Here is a 20,410-nt window from a genome sequence, read left to right as displayed (position 1 = left end):
GCCCATCTGGGCTTACATGTACACTATTTCCCACTCATGGAGAGTATAATCACATAGGCTATTATGGTTCTTGCAACCACTGCAGTAAAGTTTTGGTTGGACATGTGGCACATTTTTCAGAGGAGTTACACGAATGCCATGATTTCACAATAAAAGCAACAACCATCATCCATCTCTGTTTGTCTTTCATCAGTATGTAGCACATATTCATTCTCCAAACTAATACAGAACTGATGAGGTTTTAAAAACAATCACATGGATGTTGCCGACATCTGTCAGTTAGTGAGCTGACACTGATTTAGTCCAAATGCTAGACTTACTTTAAGTGGACCTCAGTGGATGAATTCCCTGTAATAATTTTAGGCTGCGTTTAGACAGGCAGGCCATTTCTGTTCTTTTTTCCCACCAATAGGTATTTTGACCAATCACAGATCTTTTCACATTAGATCATTTTTAGGGCTGATCTGATTGGTCCAAAAAATATAATTATGCCGCATGTCTAAATGCAGCCACAGAGGCTAAGAAACCCTGGGCTAGGTGTTGCTTGTACCATCTATTGCTTATGACACAGTGCCACCTAGAGGAAAGTTGGGTATTTTCTGGCTGTGTCCTCAGTCGTGTTAATTCCAGCAATTGAGGAAGAGTCAAGGCTGCAGGGTAGGAGCTAACCATCGAACAACTGACTACAGATAAATTCATAGTGTACATGGGCATGAAAAAAGGTAAAAATGTGATGTCATTACATGATATTCAATCAGAGTACATTCCAAAATATACATAAAATACTGAAAAAGAAACATTTAATAAATGGTCCCTATATCGTCTTCTCTCAGAGTACTATCAAAAATATCTTATAGTACAATAAAACAATTCTTATAGAGAAATGACTGGACAGTCTTGAGATGAGCCCTCATCCAATATATTAAAATAAACACCATTACCCCTCAGCTATACTAGCCTTTCTGGATCAACTCTTTTAAAGACAACAGGATAGATTTTTACAGATAAGATCACTTTTTTCAAACTAATCTTAAAAATAGATGATAAAATAAACCTTTCTACATACATGTGAGCCACTAAACCCAACTTACCAGATATATATATATATATATATATTACACGCCTCTGGTCACTAGGCAATAGCTTTCACTCAAATAAATCTCCAGAAAAAACCTTGATATGCTCAGAATAACCAGGAAGCTTCATTGCTAGGTTGTGGTGTCAGTTATCTGTTATGGTTGAACAGATTCATGTTTTATTTCTTGGCACGGTAGTGTGCCCCCACCACCATATAGCTGTCTGGTGACAGTGGTGAGAAGTTCTTCATGTTGGGGGACTTTCCTTTGGCCCGACAGGTCCTGACCGGGGTGACCGGTGGACTTCGGCAGGGGTCATGCTTCAGCAGGTAACATCCCAAGGTCTCCCAGCCTCCCCCGATGCGCACCATCACATGATGCTCATTCAGCATCTGCAGGAAGAACAAGATGGAGGGGATAGTCAGAAACAGCAGGTACAATAAAACCCATGACTGCTATTCCATTTGAGCAACTTAACCAATTCAACCATATCACAACAAAAGTACTTGTTTGTTGATCAGTACCTAGCTTGGTTTTGAATCCCCCTTCACCTATGTCTGATTTCAAGTAGGCCAAGGCATAGTAACCTTGGAAAATGTTATGATCCACTCTCCAGACTGAAACTGCTCTTTGTATGACCCCCCCTGAGCCAAGAGAAGATACCCTTCCAATCAAATATTGACCAGTTCCTTCTGCCTATGTAACAGCTCTCATGAAAGTCAAATGATCTCTGAGCCATAGAAAGAGACAGCTTTGTCAAAATCTCATTAAACCAAATGAAACACCGCCTCATGACACCAGCTGAGCACATGCAGTGGACTAATCCACAGACATGCACGCACGGGCACACACGGGCACGCAGGCACGCAGGCACGCAGGCACGTACACAGCATTCATGAATGGTACGTTGGTGTGAAGTCACCATGTACATAGTTACACTTAGAACACTCGTGATAGCAGGCAAACACAGACATCAGCACTCTTTAAATCAAGCCCTCTGACAACTACTGCATAGACACCTTCCTCTACACATCACCCACTGGTCTGGTGCAAACCTGACGCTACCATGGCAACAGCTCTCAAATAATACAGTCGGATTGTAAGAAAATGATAGCAGCGAAATAGAGACCGCTGTCTCTTTACAAAGCTGTAGCTCCACACAGACATCTAGATTCCCAGGAGGCCTTGCCTGGCCATCCGTCCTTCTGTCAACACCGGCCCACCCCCTCCTTCCTTATCGCCCATAACCCCTTCATTATGGAACCATTAAGAATGTGATAATACAAGCAGATTTACACCCCTGCTATACGCCTCCTGTCCTCCACTATGCATACTAATGGCGAGATGGACGGTGGAGGGGTGTAAGTGAATACACACACGCACATACACAAGCACCCACGTGCACACAGACAATGCCTGGTAATCCCATTTACCAACCCAAGGAGCCCCTGAGACGTGATTTGCCTCAGCTGTCCACCGGCAGATTAAAATGTTATTGCTGACAGCGGGGTCAAGTTTGACATAACACACAAACACAAGGGTAAGAGGGAGGGAGGGAGCAGTGGAGGGAAACACCTATTTATGTTTTTTCCATTCATCAACCTTAGGTTAGAGCTGTCCATACAAATGTGGGATAAAATACTGTAGGCTATAAGGATTTGTCTTTTCAGTAGTCTTTCGGAAGCACTATATTTCAAGAACTCTATGAGGAAAATATATTTGGGTTACTGTATTTAATTAATTGCATATGTAACAGAACACTATTCAACTCAGAACACTAGTCAAAATACGTTATGACTGTTATGGCTCTCAAAACTCAATATTCACATAGTGGAATTATGCAAGTAGACTTTCTCAGCAATTGTGCACAAAACCCCCTGCGGCAGACATCTTCTATATAATCAGATTCATTCTAACAGCCCCTGCCCCCCCACACGTGTGCCTTTACTCCAGCCCATAAGCTGACTGCTGGATTCCCCTGTGTCCTCCTTCCCTGGCAGCTCTATTGATTCTCTCTCCTCCCGTTTGTTGTTGAAAGATTCATGAGAATGCTAATGGAGGAAGAGGCCTTCACCCATCATCCACTAGGGGCCATTATTTAACCATTCCCTTCTGAGGAAAGATTGTGATTGCATTGGTCATTACATGAGAGATGGAGTAATTGTATTGTAGAAATTCACATTTATCTCACTCTATGGATCTTGTCACATGCAAAAAGGGCTTGGACTTTAATATATCCTAACCACCGTCTCCTACTTATTCTTAAATGAAGCTACTTTTTCCTTTTAGGTAGTCCCATAGAACTTTAATGATTGCTTAAATGGAGATATGTCTTCTTTTAATAGCAGTCAGACCACTGCTAAAATATAAAGCAAACCAAACAAAGCTCCTATGTGTTCTGATCGAAATAGGAAATAATGGAAGTGAGATGATATTGTGAGAGGTTTTAATGTCTCCCTTCTCTTCAGTGCCAGACAGTTACCATCCCTGCTATAAAGCCTGGTGCTTAATTGGGCTTGGAGAAGAAAAGCCTTCCTTTCTTCAACAGCTGAGAATGCTGCATGGAGCCCTCCAGGGCTAGCATGATTGAAAAATCTCCAGTGGAGAGAGGGGGTGTCATACCAGGCCAGGCTTCAATGAGCTGTCTGATTGAATCACACCACTAATGACTCGGTCTTAGTAATCAATAGATTCTGCTCTTTAAAAAGCCAAGCAAACATCACAGGACTCATACATCCAGACAGACATACAGGGGTTATCAGGGCATCACTCCACACATTCACAGGTAACATCTTTACAGGGGAGTGGACTGTAGCGCTCTATTCATACAGAGAAGAGAAGTGTGTTTTTTGTGATTGAGAGAAAGGACTGTGTATCCTACAGGTAGTGCTGTACAGCAGGAGTCGTCAACCTTTCCTTGCCCAGGAACCTCCTCCTAGGCAACCGGCGACCCAGGGACCCCATCATACATTAGGTGACATTAGAAAGAAAATAAGGTATGCTCTTTTCTGGTGTGGATGACAATAATATATATATATATATTCTCTTATTTTTTTGTTATTCACAATGCAATCATTCTGTTGTTGCTAGCGATATTCTTTAAAAAAAATATATATATATTATTCTTTTACCCCTTTTTCTCCCCAATTTCGTGGTATCCAATTGGTAGTTACAGTCTTGTCTCATCACTGCAACTCCCGTACGGACTCGGGAGAGGCAAAGGTCGAGAGCCATGCATCCCCCGAAACACAACCCAACCAAGCCGCACTGCTTCTTGACACAATGCACATCCAACCTGGAAGCCAGCCACACCAATGTGTCGGAGGAAACACCGTACACCTGGCGACCTGGTCAGCGTGCACTGCACCCGGCCCGCCACAGGAGTCACTAGTACGCAATGAGACAAGGATATCCCGGCCGGCCAAACCCGGGGGGCCAATTGTGCGTCGCCCCATGGGCCTTCCGGTCGCGGCCAGCTGCGACAGAGCCTGGGCTCGAACCCAGAATCTCTGGTGGCACAGCTAGCACTGCGATGCAGTGTTCAAAAACATTGAATCAATAAAATAAATAAAAAATACTATAAAAAAGTGATTTAATTGTATCTTTTTTTCGGACCCCCTGCGGTACATGGGCTGCAGACCCACGGTTGAATACCTCTGCTGTACAGTAATAACAGTTAGGATGGAGATGTTGGGCACACAGACAATCTAAAGTTAAAAAGGTAATGTAGCCTGGCACAAATCCATGTTGCTGTAATTAAATCTGTAATTAGCAGTTATGCTCAGGAAACCACAGAAGACTAAAATAAGCCAAAGTGTGTTCAGGGGAGGGCATCTGGAATATCAGGAAAAATACAGAGCTTCAACAGACAAGCGGTTCACACAAAACCAAACCCCAGTCATATGACCTTGGTTGCCAAGAAACACTGAAGGATGAAAGAAAGGAAAAATACAATACCCTGAGCATGAAACCTTCAGGGTACGCATATTTCTCCATTTTGTAAATGTTCGTCCTAAACATACAGCCTCACTGAACTTGGCTATAAACCAACAACATCCCTTGGCTATCCATTTTTATGACCTCCATTTTGTTTGATGTGGCGTAAGGGCATGTTTTCCCATGTCAGACATTTGACTATTACTGAGAAACAGGTGTTCCGTGAGTCTAAGGCAGCCATTATATCTAAACGGGCAGTAAAAATAAGGTGTTTGTTTCTCAGGGAAGAAAAATAGGAATGCAGTTGTAACTCAGCGTGTCAGCTTACTGACAAAGACAGCTAAATCACATACTGTTATTGAGTAACACATTCTAAGCCAATGGATTTCAATAAGATTAACTGAGCATTAAAACAGTCTTCTGTTGGTGACCAATTGTCCCCAAAAGATGAGAAACAACATACGATTCGGTCTGTCAGCTCAGTGTGGACAGCAGACAGACGATGCTACAGTGTCCGTCAAGGCCATTTAGGGAAAGCTTCCACTGAGGAAGCAATTGATGCATTTCTGGTTCATTGAGCCCATAGAGTGCGACCCCATCCAACTATTGGTAAATTAGCTATGGAATTGAATAGTCCATATCAGAATATATTAGATATGGAGCAACTGAGTAAAATGTGTATTTTGAATTTAATCAAGTATAAATGTTAATTTTAGCTTAGATTTCACTTTTTGTTTAACAAAATAATATAGAATAACTTATTTGTAAGACACATTCAATACATATTAGGACAAATAAAGGAATACAAACCTGGGCATGTTTTAATAATACTTTTTTTCCCATTAGAGGGTGTGAACTCAGTCTACCGTTGCCAAGCAACCCTGTATCCCATGGGGCTTTGCCTGGAACAAGTCCTTCTCTACAGATTCCCAATTATTGCAGCTTAGTGCAGCAAACATACCCTCATTGCTCAATATATGTCAATCAACACTCTTAAATATCACATGATTAAAAAACAAACACATAAGGAAATGCAAAGAATGTAATATGTTGGTATCAAGTCAACACCAACAAATTAAAATCCTTACATTTCCTCATGTGGTTGTTGGTTTAAATGAATGTTTATGTCCATACAGTATGTGTCCTATAAATGATGTCACTCACTGCTGTATAGAACAATATAAATATAATCTACTTCCGTGGTTTCACGCAACTGCCTGAGGTTTATTAACCCTGACAATTAGGGTGAAGGAAGGGGTGTTGACATACTCGTACGTAGAGGACCTTCTCCCCGACACGGTAGCGTCCTTTAGGATGCTTCTCCACAGGGAACTTAGCGGGGCAGCTGCATGGCGGGTCCTCGATAATGTTTCTCACCTGAAACACAAAACATCTCTCAGATAAAGCAAGCAAAGACACAACCTCCTCCTACCCGTAGGCTATACCTACCAGCATTATCACCGCTAAGAATGTTTGCTAAACAATTGGAGAGGAAGTCTGGTGTGCTAGACTAGGTCAATACTTAAGATCTTTCCTATGATACAGTCAGTGGGGAAAGATGGCACTGATTAGCTACTGTATTTCTCATTACATTGATGGGTAATTCATGGTTACTTTAGGCCTATTTGAGAGTAGGTACTTACTATGTCATCCAACAAGTTGCATGTGCTTGGCGTCTTCTTAGCAGATGATTTACTTGAACGACGTGCCTTGGGCTTAGGTGAGGGAGAGGGTGAGGGTTGGGATGGAGGTGACGGCAGTGGCGGAGGATGTGAAGGAGGAGGTGGAGAGGGGGAGACAGGGGTCTCTGTAAGGCTCAGGGCTGAGATAGGATCTGTGGTTGGTGTTGTGGGAGGGGTCCGAGTGGAGATTGTGACCATGGTAACAGATGAGGTTTGAGTGGAAGTTGTGCTAGTGGTGGTTGACGAGGATGAGATGGAAGTTGGATGAGTAGGGTCTACTGGGGCTGAGGAAGGGGGTGGGCTTGGACTGGGAGGTGGGGTTACAGAAGCAGGGGGTGTAGGAGCATGGAGCAGCGGTAAGATCAAGGGAAGAGTTGTGGGTGAGGGGAAGGCCAGAGGTGATGATGGGGTGAGAGACCCTCCCTCCTCCCTCTCTATCTCTCTCTCCAGCTTCACCAACCCTGGGGGCTCCACACCATACCTGAGAGCGAGTCAGTGAGACACCACGACTGTTAGACGGTTGGTAAAGAAAGATTCCATGAACTAGGAAAAGCGCAGTTGTGCAAGTCTCTGAGTGAATGATGTACACAGAGTCATGACAACTCACCTGACTGCAATCCTTCCCAGCTCCATAAGACAGAGACACACCTCCCGAGGTTGTTTGTGGAGCACTGCCCATAAAGCACACACACAACTTATGTCACGGCTAAACAAATACTGTCATATTAATGTATTATCGTTATGTATAAAGCCTGAGGATATGAACAGCAGCTAAATGTGCGTTTACATGAACGCCCTTGACAAACCATACAGACTGTCAGGATGTCAGGACACACAAAAACAACCTTCATCCTGCACCAAGCTATTTGAATATCAGGAAGCACACAGACAAAATTGAATAAAGATCAAACCAATGTGTTTACATTTCAAGAACCACAAACATCCCACATGCTACCGATTAACAACGAGTATCATTCAGCTGCCAAAGAGATGCTTGCAAAGATAAAACAGGACATTATCTGTGAGGAAAATGAAAACAAGAGCAGCATTTTGAATACGGGTGAATGTCAGTGAGGACTCAGGAGGGGTTATGCCTTTCTCCAGCGCCCAGCTATCTTTGAAGCTGAACTCAAATCCCTGCAGGCACCAGACACGTGTGTAAAGAAAACGTGGGCATGCAGGCTGAACACAGCACGCTCAATGCCTGTAATCATCAGTAGTCTTCAAAGTTAGGCTCTCCAAAGTGATTAAAATACTTAGCAAAACATATCTTGTTCTAAACATGTCATTTCATTTCACAGGGACAGAAGGTGTGGTTTTGTTTTGGAGGGAAAGGAATCATGGATATACTGTGTAGTGAAATTAACTTCTCTCAGTAGCCTAACATGAAAAGGAAGCACCACCAAAACACAAAAAAATGGGAAAAGTTATGGTATTACAGTTCAAATGTGAGACACATTGGACACACCTCCCGACTATGTCCATAGGTAACCTTTGATCTTTGAAATTGGCAATGAAGTTCCTTGTCATTGCTCTATTCTGTAAATCCATCTTTACACCAGGGATGCAGCAGGGAAGAGGGGGGAGAGAAAGCAGGAAGAGAGTAGAGCAGAGATAATGCCATAAATACACAGTATACACTTACATGTAGTTGTACGTTGAAGTACAACAATTTAAACAATTATGTACGTATGAAAATATACAGTATGAATGACTTTAAAATTCCTCTGTCAAACATAAATATTAAAAAATACAGTAGTCATCATGTACATGTCCTATCATTCTGAGTGCAATTCACCAATAAGCCAGTTAAGTCAGACTAGGGGGCAAACTGATGTGTATGGTAGTTAAACCTACACATTAACACTCTCAGTGTCAAGCATGCCCATGCAGGAACATGCCCAGGTGGAATAGGTATACCGCACACACAGTTAATATCACTAAATGTGGTCAACATGCAATAACTAGTCTCCCATGTTCCTCAGTACTGAAGGCATCAAACAGAAACAGAGATGAATGAGTGATACATGATCCTAAGACAAGACAATCCAAGTCACAGAAGAAAATATATCATCCCTCTATTCAAGGTACAGAGTCAGCTAGCACTGTGAGCTGACCTGCTTTCCAGCTCCACCTGAACATCTGTCTCTTTCATTCCCTTTAAACCATCTCACCCACTCGCTAAATCCTCTACAGCTAGTGAGGAAGCACGGCTGGCGTTTTCATAGTGACAGTCACAGATCAAAGCTAGGGAGTCAGAGGAGGACAAAGACAGGTGACACTGGAGTGTTTTCCAAGTGGGGCCATGCTTCTACAGGACAGAGAAGAAGACAATGGGACACAGCACAGTCTTTCCACAGGGGACAGGCTACTAATCCAGAACAGGCACAAGAAAGAAACCATTCCAGAGACTACTGCCAGAGGCCTCCCATGGTCTGATAAGAGGGTATGAGAGTATATATATGGATGAGAGTAGAGATGGGATAGGGGTCGGGAACGTTTTAAAAGCAGATGTTCTTGTGACGTGTATGACGTGTACTGTTTCTCAATAAGATTATCTCTGGTAAATCTCTGGACGTCGCACATCCTGAGCACAGATTAGAATCGGCAGAAGTGTGTTAATGAACTAACTATAGGGTCTGTTGCCAATTAGCCACACAATTTCAGTGTTCATCTTGTTGATTCTGACAGTGATTTACAGATTCTCTCGTAGACAACTTGATAGATATTGGCTGTTTAAGGACAGATTTGTGTCCTGTCAGTGCCAGACGGAGATGGACAAGCAAGTAGGCACTCACCCAAACCTTCAGACTCAAACAGGTAGGTCTCATCCACACCAATCTTCCGACACCAGTAGAGGAAGTTGGCAGTGTTGTCCCGGGCAAAGAAAGAGCCAGAAGTAGCATCAGCTCGCCAATGAATCACCCTGCGGACGAAGGCCTGGGGAAAATACACAGGGACAATCATCAAGTCGGTGTCAATACTCAGATTCAGCTCAATACACTGAGTATACCAAACATTAAGAACACCTTCGAAATCGTTCCACAGGGATGCTGGCTCATGTTGACTCCAATGTTCCCCACAGTTGCGTCAAGTTGGTTGGATGTCCTTTGGGTGGTGGACCATTCTTGATACACACAGGAAACTGTTGAGCATGAAAAACCCAGCAGCGTTGCAGTTCTTGACAGAGCCTTCGCACCTACATACCATACCCTGTTCAAAGGCACTTATATTTTTTGTCTTGCCCATTCAGTCTCTGAATGGCACACATACACAATCCATGTCTCAATTGTTTCAAGGCTTAAAAATCCTTCTTTAACCTGTCTCCTCCCCTTCATCTACACTGATTGAAGTGGATTTAACAAGTGACATTAATAAGGGATCATAGCTTTCACCTGGTCAGTCTGTGTCATGGAAAGAGCAGCTGTTCTTAATGTTTTTTTCTACTCAGTGTATAACATGATATAATTAGTGCATTATAATTATTAATAACAGCTCTTTTTTATTTTTTATTTTATTTTTTATTTAACTAGGCAAGTCAGTTAAGAACAAATTCTTATTCACAATGACAGCCTAGGAACAGTGCCTTGTTCGGGGTCAATCCCCGAACAATTTGGGGTCAATCCCACTACATTATCTTTTTAGCGTTAATTATTTGCTTAAAGGCCCAATGCAGCCATTTTTATGTCAATATCAAATCATTTCTGGATAACAATTAAGTACCTTACTGTAATAGTTTTCCATAAACAGTTTCCAAAAGAAACAGAAATAGCTTTTTTAGCAAAAAAACTATTTCTCAAGCAAGAATTTTGCTAGGACTGTCTGGGAGTGGTCTGAATGGGGAAGGGCAAACTGAAAACGAACTGTTAATGCCAGAGAGGTTTGGAACTCTCTTTGTTATTGCTCTATTAACTAATTTACCGCCAAAACTCCATCCCACCAAAACAGGCTGTAATTTCAGGCAGTCTTTTCAAACAGCTCTTACACTAAAATGGCATTATCCTCATTTTCACAATTTCACAGTATTATTCCAACCTCATAGTGTGGAAATGTATATAAAACACAAGAAAATCTAATTTTTGACTGCACTGGGCCTTGATGTCACCAGGAAAGCCGAAACTCCACCCATGCAAAACCTGCTGATTACAAGGTCCTGTGTAGATTGCATTTTCAACCAGCAAATATCAGGAAATAACACTGATCAAATGTTTTCACACTTTTACAGTGTTAGTTTCATCAGCTGTTGAACAATATTTTAAAAACCAAAAACTGTAAAAACATAATTTTGACAGCACTGGGCCTTTAATTAAATTCCCTCCAAATGTCTAGTCAGATGTGAACCATAGAAAGTAACTCCAAGAACCAGCACTTGGGCAGATTCTGTGTAAGATTATAAACAATATTGAGTCATTTTTAAAATAAATGTAGGAAACAGTTACTAGTAAACACAATGGCATTATGCAGTTCTCAGTCAGTATCAGCAGCACTCTGAGAAGGGGTGAGGAGAACCACAAATGGTGACTTCAAAACCAGAGACTCTCAGTGAAACATTCTGTCCTTTATTGTCTACTTTCAAGTGACGGCTAGGTTTCAACATAATAAAAAAATACACCAAATGTACACCAGAGATGGCTCAATTGCAGATCGTATCTTTAGACTGAGCCACTGAAATACAGACATCTGTATGGCATAAGTAAGTTGATGAAAGATCAATATTCTTAAATGTGATCATGTAATGTATGCTGTCTATGGTGATGTATGTTTGTATGTTACCTTGCCATTGCTGGCTTGGATCATTCTCTCCTGTAGCTCCTCGGCCAGCTGGCACAGCAGAACCCCATTATCCAGCCTGTCCATCAGGCTGTCAGCCGTGACCCCAGAGTCTGGTGAGAAATGTTAGTCACCAACACCATGCTAAACAGATCACAGAAAGGGGAGCCCATTTGACATCAAATTGTTGTCTTACATCATTGTGTGCTTTACATCTAATAATAATGTTTTGTAAAAAATACAAAAATCAGCTGTACATGATGAGTGACTATATAGTGGCTACATACTGATCACGTAGGGCATTATATGTCATTACACAGGTGTTTTTGTCCTGAGGTTACTACTCACTGCGATGACACAGATGTACTATACTGCTCCAGCATTATTTGTGAATAATGATAAGGGCGTTGCTCTGGAGTAATGCATTTTTATTATGCCATATTAAACTGAAGCATTTGCCTTGTTAATGGGACCTTATTATTAACGACTTCATTCTCATGTGTCACAGACGTCGAAAGGGACAGACCAAGGCGCAGCGGGTATAGTGCTCATCTTCTTTCTTTATTTTGATTAAAGTGAACACTTAAACAATAATACTAACAAACGACAAAACGACAGTTCCGTAAGGTACAAGACTATAACGGAAAACAACCACCCACAAACCCAAAGGAAAAAACAGGCTGCCTAAGTATGACTTCCAATCAGAGACAACGAAAAACACCTGCCTCTGATTGGAAACCATACTCGGCCAAACATGGAAACAGAAACAGAAAACTAGAACCAAAATCCCCTAAAACCAAAAAACCCCAAAACACACAAAACAAACATCCCCTGCCACACCCTGACCATACTACAATTACAAATGACCCCTTTACTGGTCAGGACGTGTGAGAGATGGATATTAACTAGTCATCTCCCCGACACAGACACACACAGGCTGTGACATGTTCAGGCCCTTCCTGACTTCCTTCCAATAATATCTTAACAGGGTTCCTTTCAGTGACCAGACATACAGGAGTATTTCAAGGATTTAGGTTAATGTGTGCCTTTCCAGTTTAGAACACCAACCAATAGCTATGTCCCCATTATCCAATATAAAATGTATGATCCAATTTCATGTCCTCGCATAACCTGTATGTCATTGGGTGACATTTTTATTGACGTTCAGAAATGACAAAAATAGGCCTATGTTCCACAAGAATTGAGCTAAACCAATGCATCACATTATCTTAGTCATAGTTTAGACACATTCCTTGTTAAAAGTGTTTTAAAAGCCCCAAACCCCAAGATGGTTACAGGTTTGTTGCAGGTGTTTTGTAACACCATAAAAACCATGTGAAGGTCACCCTACCCAGAAACATGTTGAGCCAGAGAGCCAGATCCTCTCTCATGGGCAGCAGGCTGGCCTCGTGGCGGCTGGGGAGCCATTTGGTGTACTGCTGTGTGCTCTTCAGACCAGGCCCATCGTGGTGCAGTTTGGGACTGAGGGGGCAACATATTCCGAGCCCAGTGAGATGTATTGGACTGTATTGGTCGTCCTCTGTTTCCACCAGACTGTTCATGGTTCCCTCCTCTTTTACCTGCAGGACAGGAGGAAAAGAAGCTGTTAATGTTGTATTTCATTCATATTTAAAATATTTTGTATTGTCACTTTTCTAGATTTGCAACATTTGAATATGTCACATCAAAGGAGGGAGTTGGAGAGCTTATTTGTGGTGCAGCATTTCTATCTGTAAATCAGCTCTTTGTCAGAGGGGCGTCGACCTGTCTGTCAGCCTCTGGTACAGTACGTTTTCCTGGGGTTTCAATCTTTTCTGTACATTTCTAGTTGTATACGTCAGGACAGCCATTCTGTTTAAAGTTTTAATAGCCTACTACAGCAAGAGTTCAACCCAACTCAAACAAGCTCTAGCCTCTTGTTCAGTTGACTGTAAATCTGATGGTGTGGAACACCCTCATTGACCCTAACCAGGCTTAAGAGCACTCCACACCTTCCTCCTAGAGCAGGGGCCAGGACAGGGGCATACAGCTGAGACAGGAGCCAAGAGTGGGCCAGGACGGGGGGCCTATGAAAGTCATCAACAGAGCACAGTAGGAGGACTGTCCACCAGACTCCCACATGAGCGGAAAGGTTTGGAGTTGGTGGAGGTCCGGACAGGAGAAGGTTTTGGCACAGGTAGAACTCGTAATGGTCTTCAGTGTGGAAACCAAAAGCATGGATGATACACATATAGACAACATACTAACCCACAAAATAAACACATACACAAACACTATGGACCATGTATTCACAAACATACAAAATACATGTACTGACACAAGAGATCACACACAGAGCCTACATACACACAAATCTTCACACAAACATGAACACACACGCACCAACCTTTTGTCATAACTGTTAGTGTAACTGATGTCAGGAAAGGATTTAATAGACAAACATCTAAAGCCAAGAGCGAATCCCCTGGCACTATTCTATGCCTCATTTCTCCTCTTTCCAGACAAGTATTCATCATAAAGGCCAACCCCATGCAGAGACATGCTTCGGCTTCCCGTAATCCCCACAGTTAATCTGCAGGGGTAAGAAAACAACACATGCACCGGGGTTGCAGAAAAGGACTGAAGAAAATATACTGTTCAACTTCAACAAACACTGTTACCATAAGATACCCAGATTCTATGGTATGTACATAACTTCAGATGTGCCGTTCATTTCAATTGCCAAGTAAATGTGAGTTCTGTTTAAAGTCACAGACTATTGGAAGGTTAAACAAACTGACTGCTGTCAGGGATGTAACCCCCACAGAAGCCATCACTCTAACTGTACTGAAAATAGCCTTTGTTGATAGGATACACATGTACAAACAGTATAATTTCAAGGTAATGTCGTATTGTCTTCAAATATTGACTAAGGAGCTGTCATGTTGTCACATAGGCACCCACAGGAAAAAATACTACAATAAACTGTAGTATACTGTAGAATACTATACTACACGCCGTAGTATCCCTCTATCATGTGTAGTACTTACTATAGAATGTTGTAGTATACTATAAAATACTATAGTAAATACTACAGTATTTAATTTGCATATACCATGCCCATTCCCCTCCCTATATCACCACACTATAGTAAATACTACTGTAATGTCCGCAAAAACACTACAGTACATACTACAGTATACCGTACTACAGTCTGCAAAATCACTACAGTAGATACTACAGCACAGTACATTCCGTTAAAACACTACAGTAAATACTACAGTACACTTCAATCTGCAAAAACACTACAGTAATTACTATAGTATATATTACAGTTCTCTTTCACTACAGTATTTTTACAGTGCATTCGGAAATTATTCAGACCCCTTGACTTTTTCCACATTTTGTTACATTACAGTCTTATTCTAAAATTGATTAAACAGTTTTTTCCCCTCATCAATCTACACACAATACCCCATAATGACAAAGCAATAACAGTTTTTTTATAAATGTTTATAAAAAACAGAAATAAATACCTTATTTACATAAGTATTCAGAACCTTTGCTCTGAGACTCAAAATTGAGCTCAGGTATTTTTTAAGATGGGCAGGAAGGCCTACATAGTTTACGCAACACAAGCCCCAGGTGAAGGGAGACACCTGGGAGCTGTGTGGAATCCAGGCAGGTAGGAAGGGGGAGGAATGGCTGCTACTACCTATGTAGTCCATTTGCTAGTGAAAGCAGGTAGATGGCGCAGCAAGCACACAACCTACAGCAACAGTAGTTGGTCAATGTACCAACAAAGCCCTCAACCATGGACAGATCAGATTGATGATCTTGTAGACTCACGATCCCTCTATGTTCGTCATTGTGACTTTAGTAGGGTGGCTTTGTAGATGCACCATGCAGGCCTAGGTGAGTAGACGGAGGCCTGTCTGCCATGTATGTGGCTGTTTTTCAGGATGATCGGCCCGGGCCTGGGAGCCTCACGCTCTAACAGAACACACAGGTGCCACATTCACACCTCCACTACAGGACAATCCAGGCACCTGTGTTCCTAGACACAAGGGGTCTTTATACTCAAGGCCGAAAATACATTCACACATACTGTATGTACACCCACACACACGTGCACACATACACAGACACCCACACATGCAACCATACTGTACACAAGTATATACAGGCGCACAAAAGCCCATACCTGCATTGATATTATGTAGGTCTCTACCACCTACCTCATTTATCTAGCCCTACCTAAAATCTCTTTAGCTAGCACAAGATTTCCTTCAGTGACATTTTGGAGCCTGTTACTGTGCTGCTTATTCATTGACTGTGTCTTAATGGAACAACCTCACAGGGAAACAAACCCATTAGAGGAAAAAAAGTTTATAATTCTACTGGTAATATCAAACTTAAGAATATGTGTAGTATGTTCCTTTAATGCAAAAGCGGGCCATTGAAATTGAAATTCACAAGACTGATTGATGGTCTGGTTCCCTTTGCCCGAGCTGGCCCTAACCTGGGCTCTCTCATGGGGATGGGTCTGACGACTCTGATGTTGTCTCACATCTGGCACCGGTAAACAAGTGTCCTTTCAACAGGCTGAGAGAATGTTTTCATCTTGAAATTATAGTACCTCCTTTCAAGCTTCAAGAGTTTGAGCAGAAAAGAGCTCAAACTGACAACGTCTTGTCCTGACACAAAGTCAATTGCCAACAGCAGTGTGTGTCACTGTGTAGTGGTACATACTTAGGTCCTTTACTAAACCCCAATGACTGTCAAGTGGAACTAATTGATCATCAAACAGCCAGCAGGCTTTTTGTGGCAACTATTAACACATATCTATAGATGCTTTCAGAGACTTCCCCCGATCTAAATATCAGTTTTCCAAACAGTTTGAATGAACAATTCAGAGAAGAACAAGATGGGCAATCTCAAGTTGATGTCCAACAGCATTGCTGGAAGCTACACCATTCTGGAACAGCATTTGAACAGAGATCTGGTGTCCCCAATTATCGAGTCTCAGATTGAAACAGCTTAACTGGGGTAATGCGACCCAACTGAACACAGATACTGTATTCAAAGGGTTGGTTGGAGGGTAGGTAGACTACATCTTACTGGGCTCCAGGCCCGGTACATGGCTCTGTCTCAGCTGGTTCCAGACTAAATAAACCCCCAGACCGGCAGATAGGATTGTAAGGTCAATTGCCCATTGCTGTTTATACACCTTGAACAATGGGGCTTTACTCTAGAATTCCACTGGACATTTTCTTTTTACTAGCCCACTAAAATCAAACAGAAAAAAAGGAATTTTAGCATGGATGGTTCTAAGGAGACATTTATAAAATAAACAGTGACCACAGCACAAGCTGTTCATTGAGTGAATATTGGCCCAACCATTGCCCTCTGGGCCACAGATATACCTCAATATGACTATAGATATATTATTTTCAGTTCCCTGGTTGGAAGTTGGTCCAGGGTGATATGTACACTTACAGTGGGGGAAAAAGTATTTGATCCCCTGCTGATTTTGTACGTTTGCCCACTGACAAAGAAATGATCAGTCTATAATTTTAATGGTAGGTTTATGTGAACAGTGAGAGAAAGAATAATAACAAAAAAATCCAGAAAAACGCATGTCAAAAATGTTATAAAATGATTTGCATTTTGATGAGGGAATTTTTTTTATTTATTTATTTATTTCACCTTTATTTAACCAGGTAGGCAAGTTGAGAACAAGTTCTCATTTACAATTGCGACCTGGCCAAGATAAAGCAAAGCAGTTCGACAACATACAACAACACAGAGTTACACATGGAGTAAAACAAACATACAGTCAATAATACAGTAGAAAAATACGTCTATATACAATGTGAGCAAATGAGGTGAGATAAGGGAGGTAAAGGCAAAAAAAGGCCATGGTGGCAAAGTAAATACAATATAGCAAGTAAAACACTGGAATGGTAGATTTGTAGTAGAAGAAAGTTCAAAGTAGAAATAGAAATAATGGGGTGCAAAGGAGCAAAATAAATAAAATAAATAAATACAGTAGGGGAAGAGGTAGTTGAAATAAGTATTTGACCCCTCTGCAAAACATGACTTAGTACTTGGTGGCAAAACCCTTGTTGGCAATCACAGAGGTCAGACGTTTCTTGTAGTTGGCCACCAGGTTTGCACACATCTCAGGAGGGATTTTGTCCCACTCCTCTTTGCAGATCTTCTCCAAGTCATTAAGGTTTCGAGGCTGACGTTTGGCAACTCGAACCTTCAGCTCCCTCCACAGATTTTCTATGGGATTAAGGCCTGGAGACTGGCTAGGCCACTCCAGGACCTTAATGTGCTTCTTCTTGAGCCACTCCTTTGTTGCCTTGGCCGTGTGTTTTGGGTAATTGTCATGCTGGAATTCCCATCCACGACCCATTTTCAATGCCCTGGCTGAGGGAAGGAGGTTCTCACCCAAGATTTGACGGTACATGGCCCCGTCCATCGTCCCTTTGATGCGGTGAAGTTGTCCTGTCCCCTTAGCAGAAAAACACCTCCAAAGCATAATGTTTCCACCTCCATGTTTGATGGTGGAGATGGTGTTCTTGGGGTCATAGGCAGCATTCCTCCTCCTCCAAACACGGCAAATTGAGTTGATGTCAAAGAGCTCCATTTTGGTCTCATCTGACCACAACACTTTCACCAGTTGTCCTGAGTCATTCAGATGTTCATTGGCAAACTTCAGACGGGCATGTATATGTATTCTTGAGCAGGGGGACCTTGCGGGCGCTGCAGGATTTCAGTCCTTCGCGGCGTAGTGTGTTACCAATTGTTTTCTTGGTGACTATGGTCCCAGCTGCCTTGAGATCATTGACAAGATCCTCCCGTGTAGTTCTGGGCTGATTTCTCACTGTTCTCATGATCATTGCAACTCCACGAGGTGAGATCTTGCATGGAGCCCCAGGCCGAGGGATATTGACAGTTCTTTTGTGTTTCTTCCATTTGCGAATAATCGCACCAAATGTTGTCACCTTCTCACCAAGCTGCTTGGCGATGGTCTTGTAGCCCATTCCAGCCTTGTGTAGGTCTACAATCTTGTCCCTGACATCCTTGGAGAGCTCTTTGGTCTTAGCCATGGTGGAGTGTTTGGAATCTGATTGATTGATTGCTTCTGTGGACAGGTGTCTTTTTTACAGGTAACAAGCTGCGGTTAGGAGCACTCCCTTTAAGAGTGTGCTCCTAATCTCAGCTCGTTACCTGTATTAAAGACACCTGGGAGCCAGAAATCTTTCTGATTGAGAGGGGGTCAAATACTTATGTCCCTCATTAAAATGCAAATCAATTTATAACATTTTTGACATGCGTTTTTCTGGATATTTTTGTTGTTATTCTGTCTCTCACTGTTCAAATAAACCTACCATTAAAATGATAGACTGATCCTTTCTTTGTCAGTGGGCAAAAGTACAAAATCAGCAGGGGATCAAATACTTTTTCCCCCCACTGTAGATCAGTTCTAGTAAATATGAAATGTTTTTCTTCATGGAGTACAATTTTAAGCACATCCATACTTATTTCGTTCAAAAAATGTATTCTATTTTTTTTAAATATATATTCAGGTTCAAAATGAATGTTAAGGTTTGGCAATGCAGCTGTCATTTACCATCTATTACTTAGGATTTATCACATAAAATGAATGCTACCGCTTGAAATCATCACTATTTCACTGATATTTCAATGATAAACTAATGCATTTTGTAAAATACATACATTTTATCTATAGCTTCACTTTTCAGATCACAAGTCACAAAGTCAACAACTGTTTTTTCTAGTAGGCCTAGTGGTGAGTAGTAGAAAATACAATTAGTGGAGAAACTGGTCAAACTAAACCAAAAAACACAGGGTATTTATTAATCATGTACAGCCATCACCATCCTCATCAATGGCCTTCATTATTAAATATTCAGAATATCTTAATCAACTTTCGGGCATAGAAATAATACATTATAAAGGAAATACTTACAGAGTCAATGAGTAAGTAAAACTGTTCAATAAGTTCCTCCAGTAATAATCAACAAAGAGACGGTATGTGTCGGCACAGCAGAACCAAACATCACTTACAGGTTATCTACTCAGGTCCGCTAAATGGAAAATGTACAATAAGAACGCAGGCTACCTCCACTTCTCAATGAAACACCCCTGTGTGCCTTGTGAAAGCTGCTGGTGTCATCTTACAAGTTGTAGGTGTTACCGCTGTCAACGACGTTGTGACAGGAATAATAAATTGTTCATTTGTCGATGTCCAATTTCAAAACTTTTCGCAACTGTTTTGTTTGATGACTCCACCTTATTGCTAGCCTACATGGAATGGATGACGCACCAAAAATCAAAAGACACGAGGTGACAGGTCTGAATTTCAAGATACTGCCTGCACATAGTAGTCATAAAGACCACCCACACAAGTAACTCCTACACGTTTTGATAGCAGATGGAGATTATTAAAGTCTCCGCGGGAAACTTGATGGTGGACGTCTGACAAAACATTGGTGCTGAGTGCTCAAAGCAAGAATGTCCAATACTCACCATGAGACAAGGTAACATTAGCGATGACTAATGTAAGAGTTCTACATTATTTATATTGGAATCCAGATACAAAATAATAGGAACTTGCGCTGTGACAAACACAAGTCTGCCTTTTATCTAAGGTCTATGTCAATATGGCTGGCAGCTCAGATACCCAAGTGAAGAGGAAATTCAACAACTTTTGGACAGTGGAAATTGATTTAAAAAAATATATAAATATATTGTAAAAAGAAACCAACGCATTTAGTCCCAATCCAGTTTTACCTATGTGTTTTACAGATTAATGGAGCCTTTAAATATTTTTAAATGGCCTCATAGGGTTCAGGGACATAGCAGCGGGTAGTAAGGGTGCTGAGGGTGCTGCAGCCCCCCTGATAAATCACAATAAACAAATAATTAATA

At 41.6% G+C, this 20,410-nt stretch overlaps 1 protein-coding gene across 1 annotated transcript; it reads right to left on the bottom strand.

Moving 5' to 3' along the window:
• Nucleotides 1–168: 168 nt before the first annotated feature.
• LOC106563525 (growth arrest-specific protein 2) lies at nt 169–19,824 on the bottom strand. The gene is made up of 8 exons (XM_014129203.2): nt 19,449–19,824; nt 12,816–13,044; nt 11,468–11,577; nt 9,493–9,634; nt 7,302–7,365; nt 6,656–7,175; nt 6,282–6,389; nt 169–1,468 (listed from the first exon to the last, which is right to left on the bottom strand). The coding sequence occupies exons 2-8, from the start codon at nt 13,024–13,026 to the stop codon at nt 1,256–1,258; spliced, it is 1,368 nt and encodes a 455-aa protein (XP_013984678.1). The 5' UTR covers nt 13,027–13,044; nt 19,449–19,824; the 3' UTR covers nt 169–1,255.
• Between the last annotated feature and the right edge of the window lie 586 nt (nt 19,825–20,410).

Source organism: Salmo salar, chromosome ssa11, assembly GCF_905237065.1.
Source record: "Salmo salar chromosome ssa11, Ssal_v3.1, whole genome shotgun sequence".
Classification (NCBI taxonomy): Eukaryota; Metazoa; Chordata; class Actinopteri; order Salmoniformes; family Salmonidae; genus Salmo; species Salmo salar.
This window is presented reverse-complemented; position numbering and strand designations above follow the sequence as displayed.

Coding starts and splice junctions, on each gene's coding strand:
- LOC106563525 (XM_014129203.2), bottom strand. CDS start 13,026: ATGAACAGTCTGGTGGAAACAGAGGACGACCAATACAGTCCAATACAT. Junction 6,390..6,655: donor GCAACTTGTTGGATGACATA/GTAAGTACCTAC, acceptor TTTGTGTTTCAG/GTGAGAAACATTATCGAGGA. Junction 1,469..6,281: donor AGAAGGTCCTCTACGTACGA/GTATGTCAACAC, acceptor TTCTTCCTGCAG/ATGCTGAATGAGCATCATGT.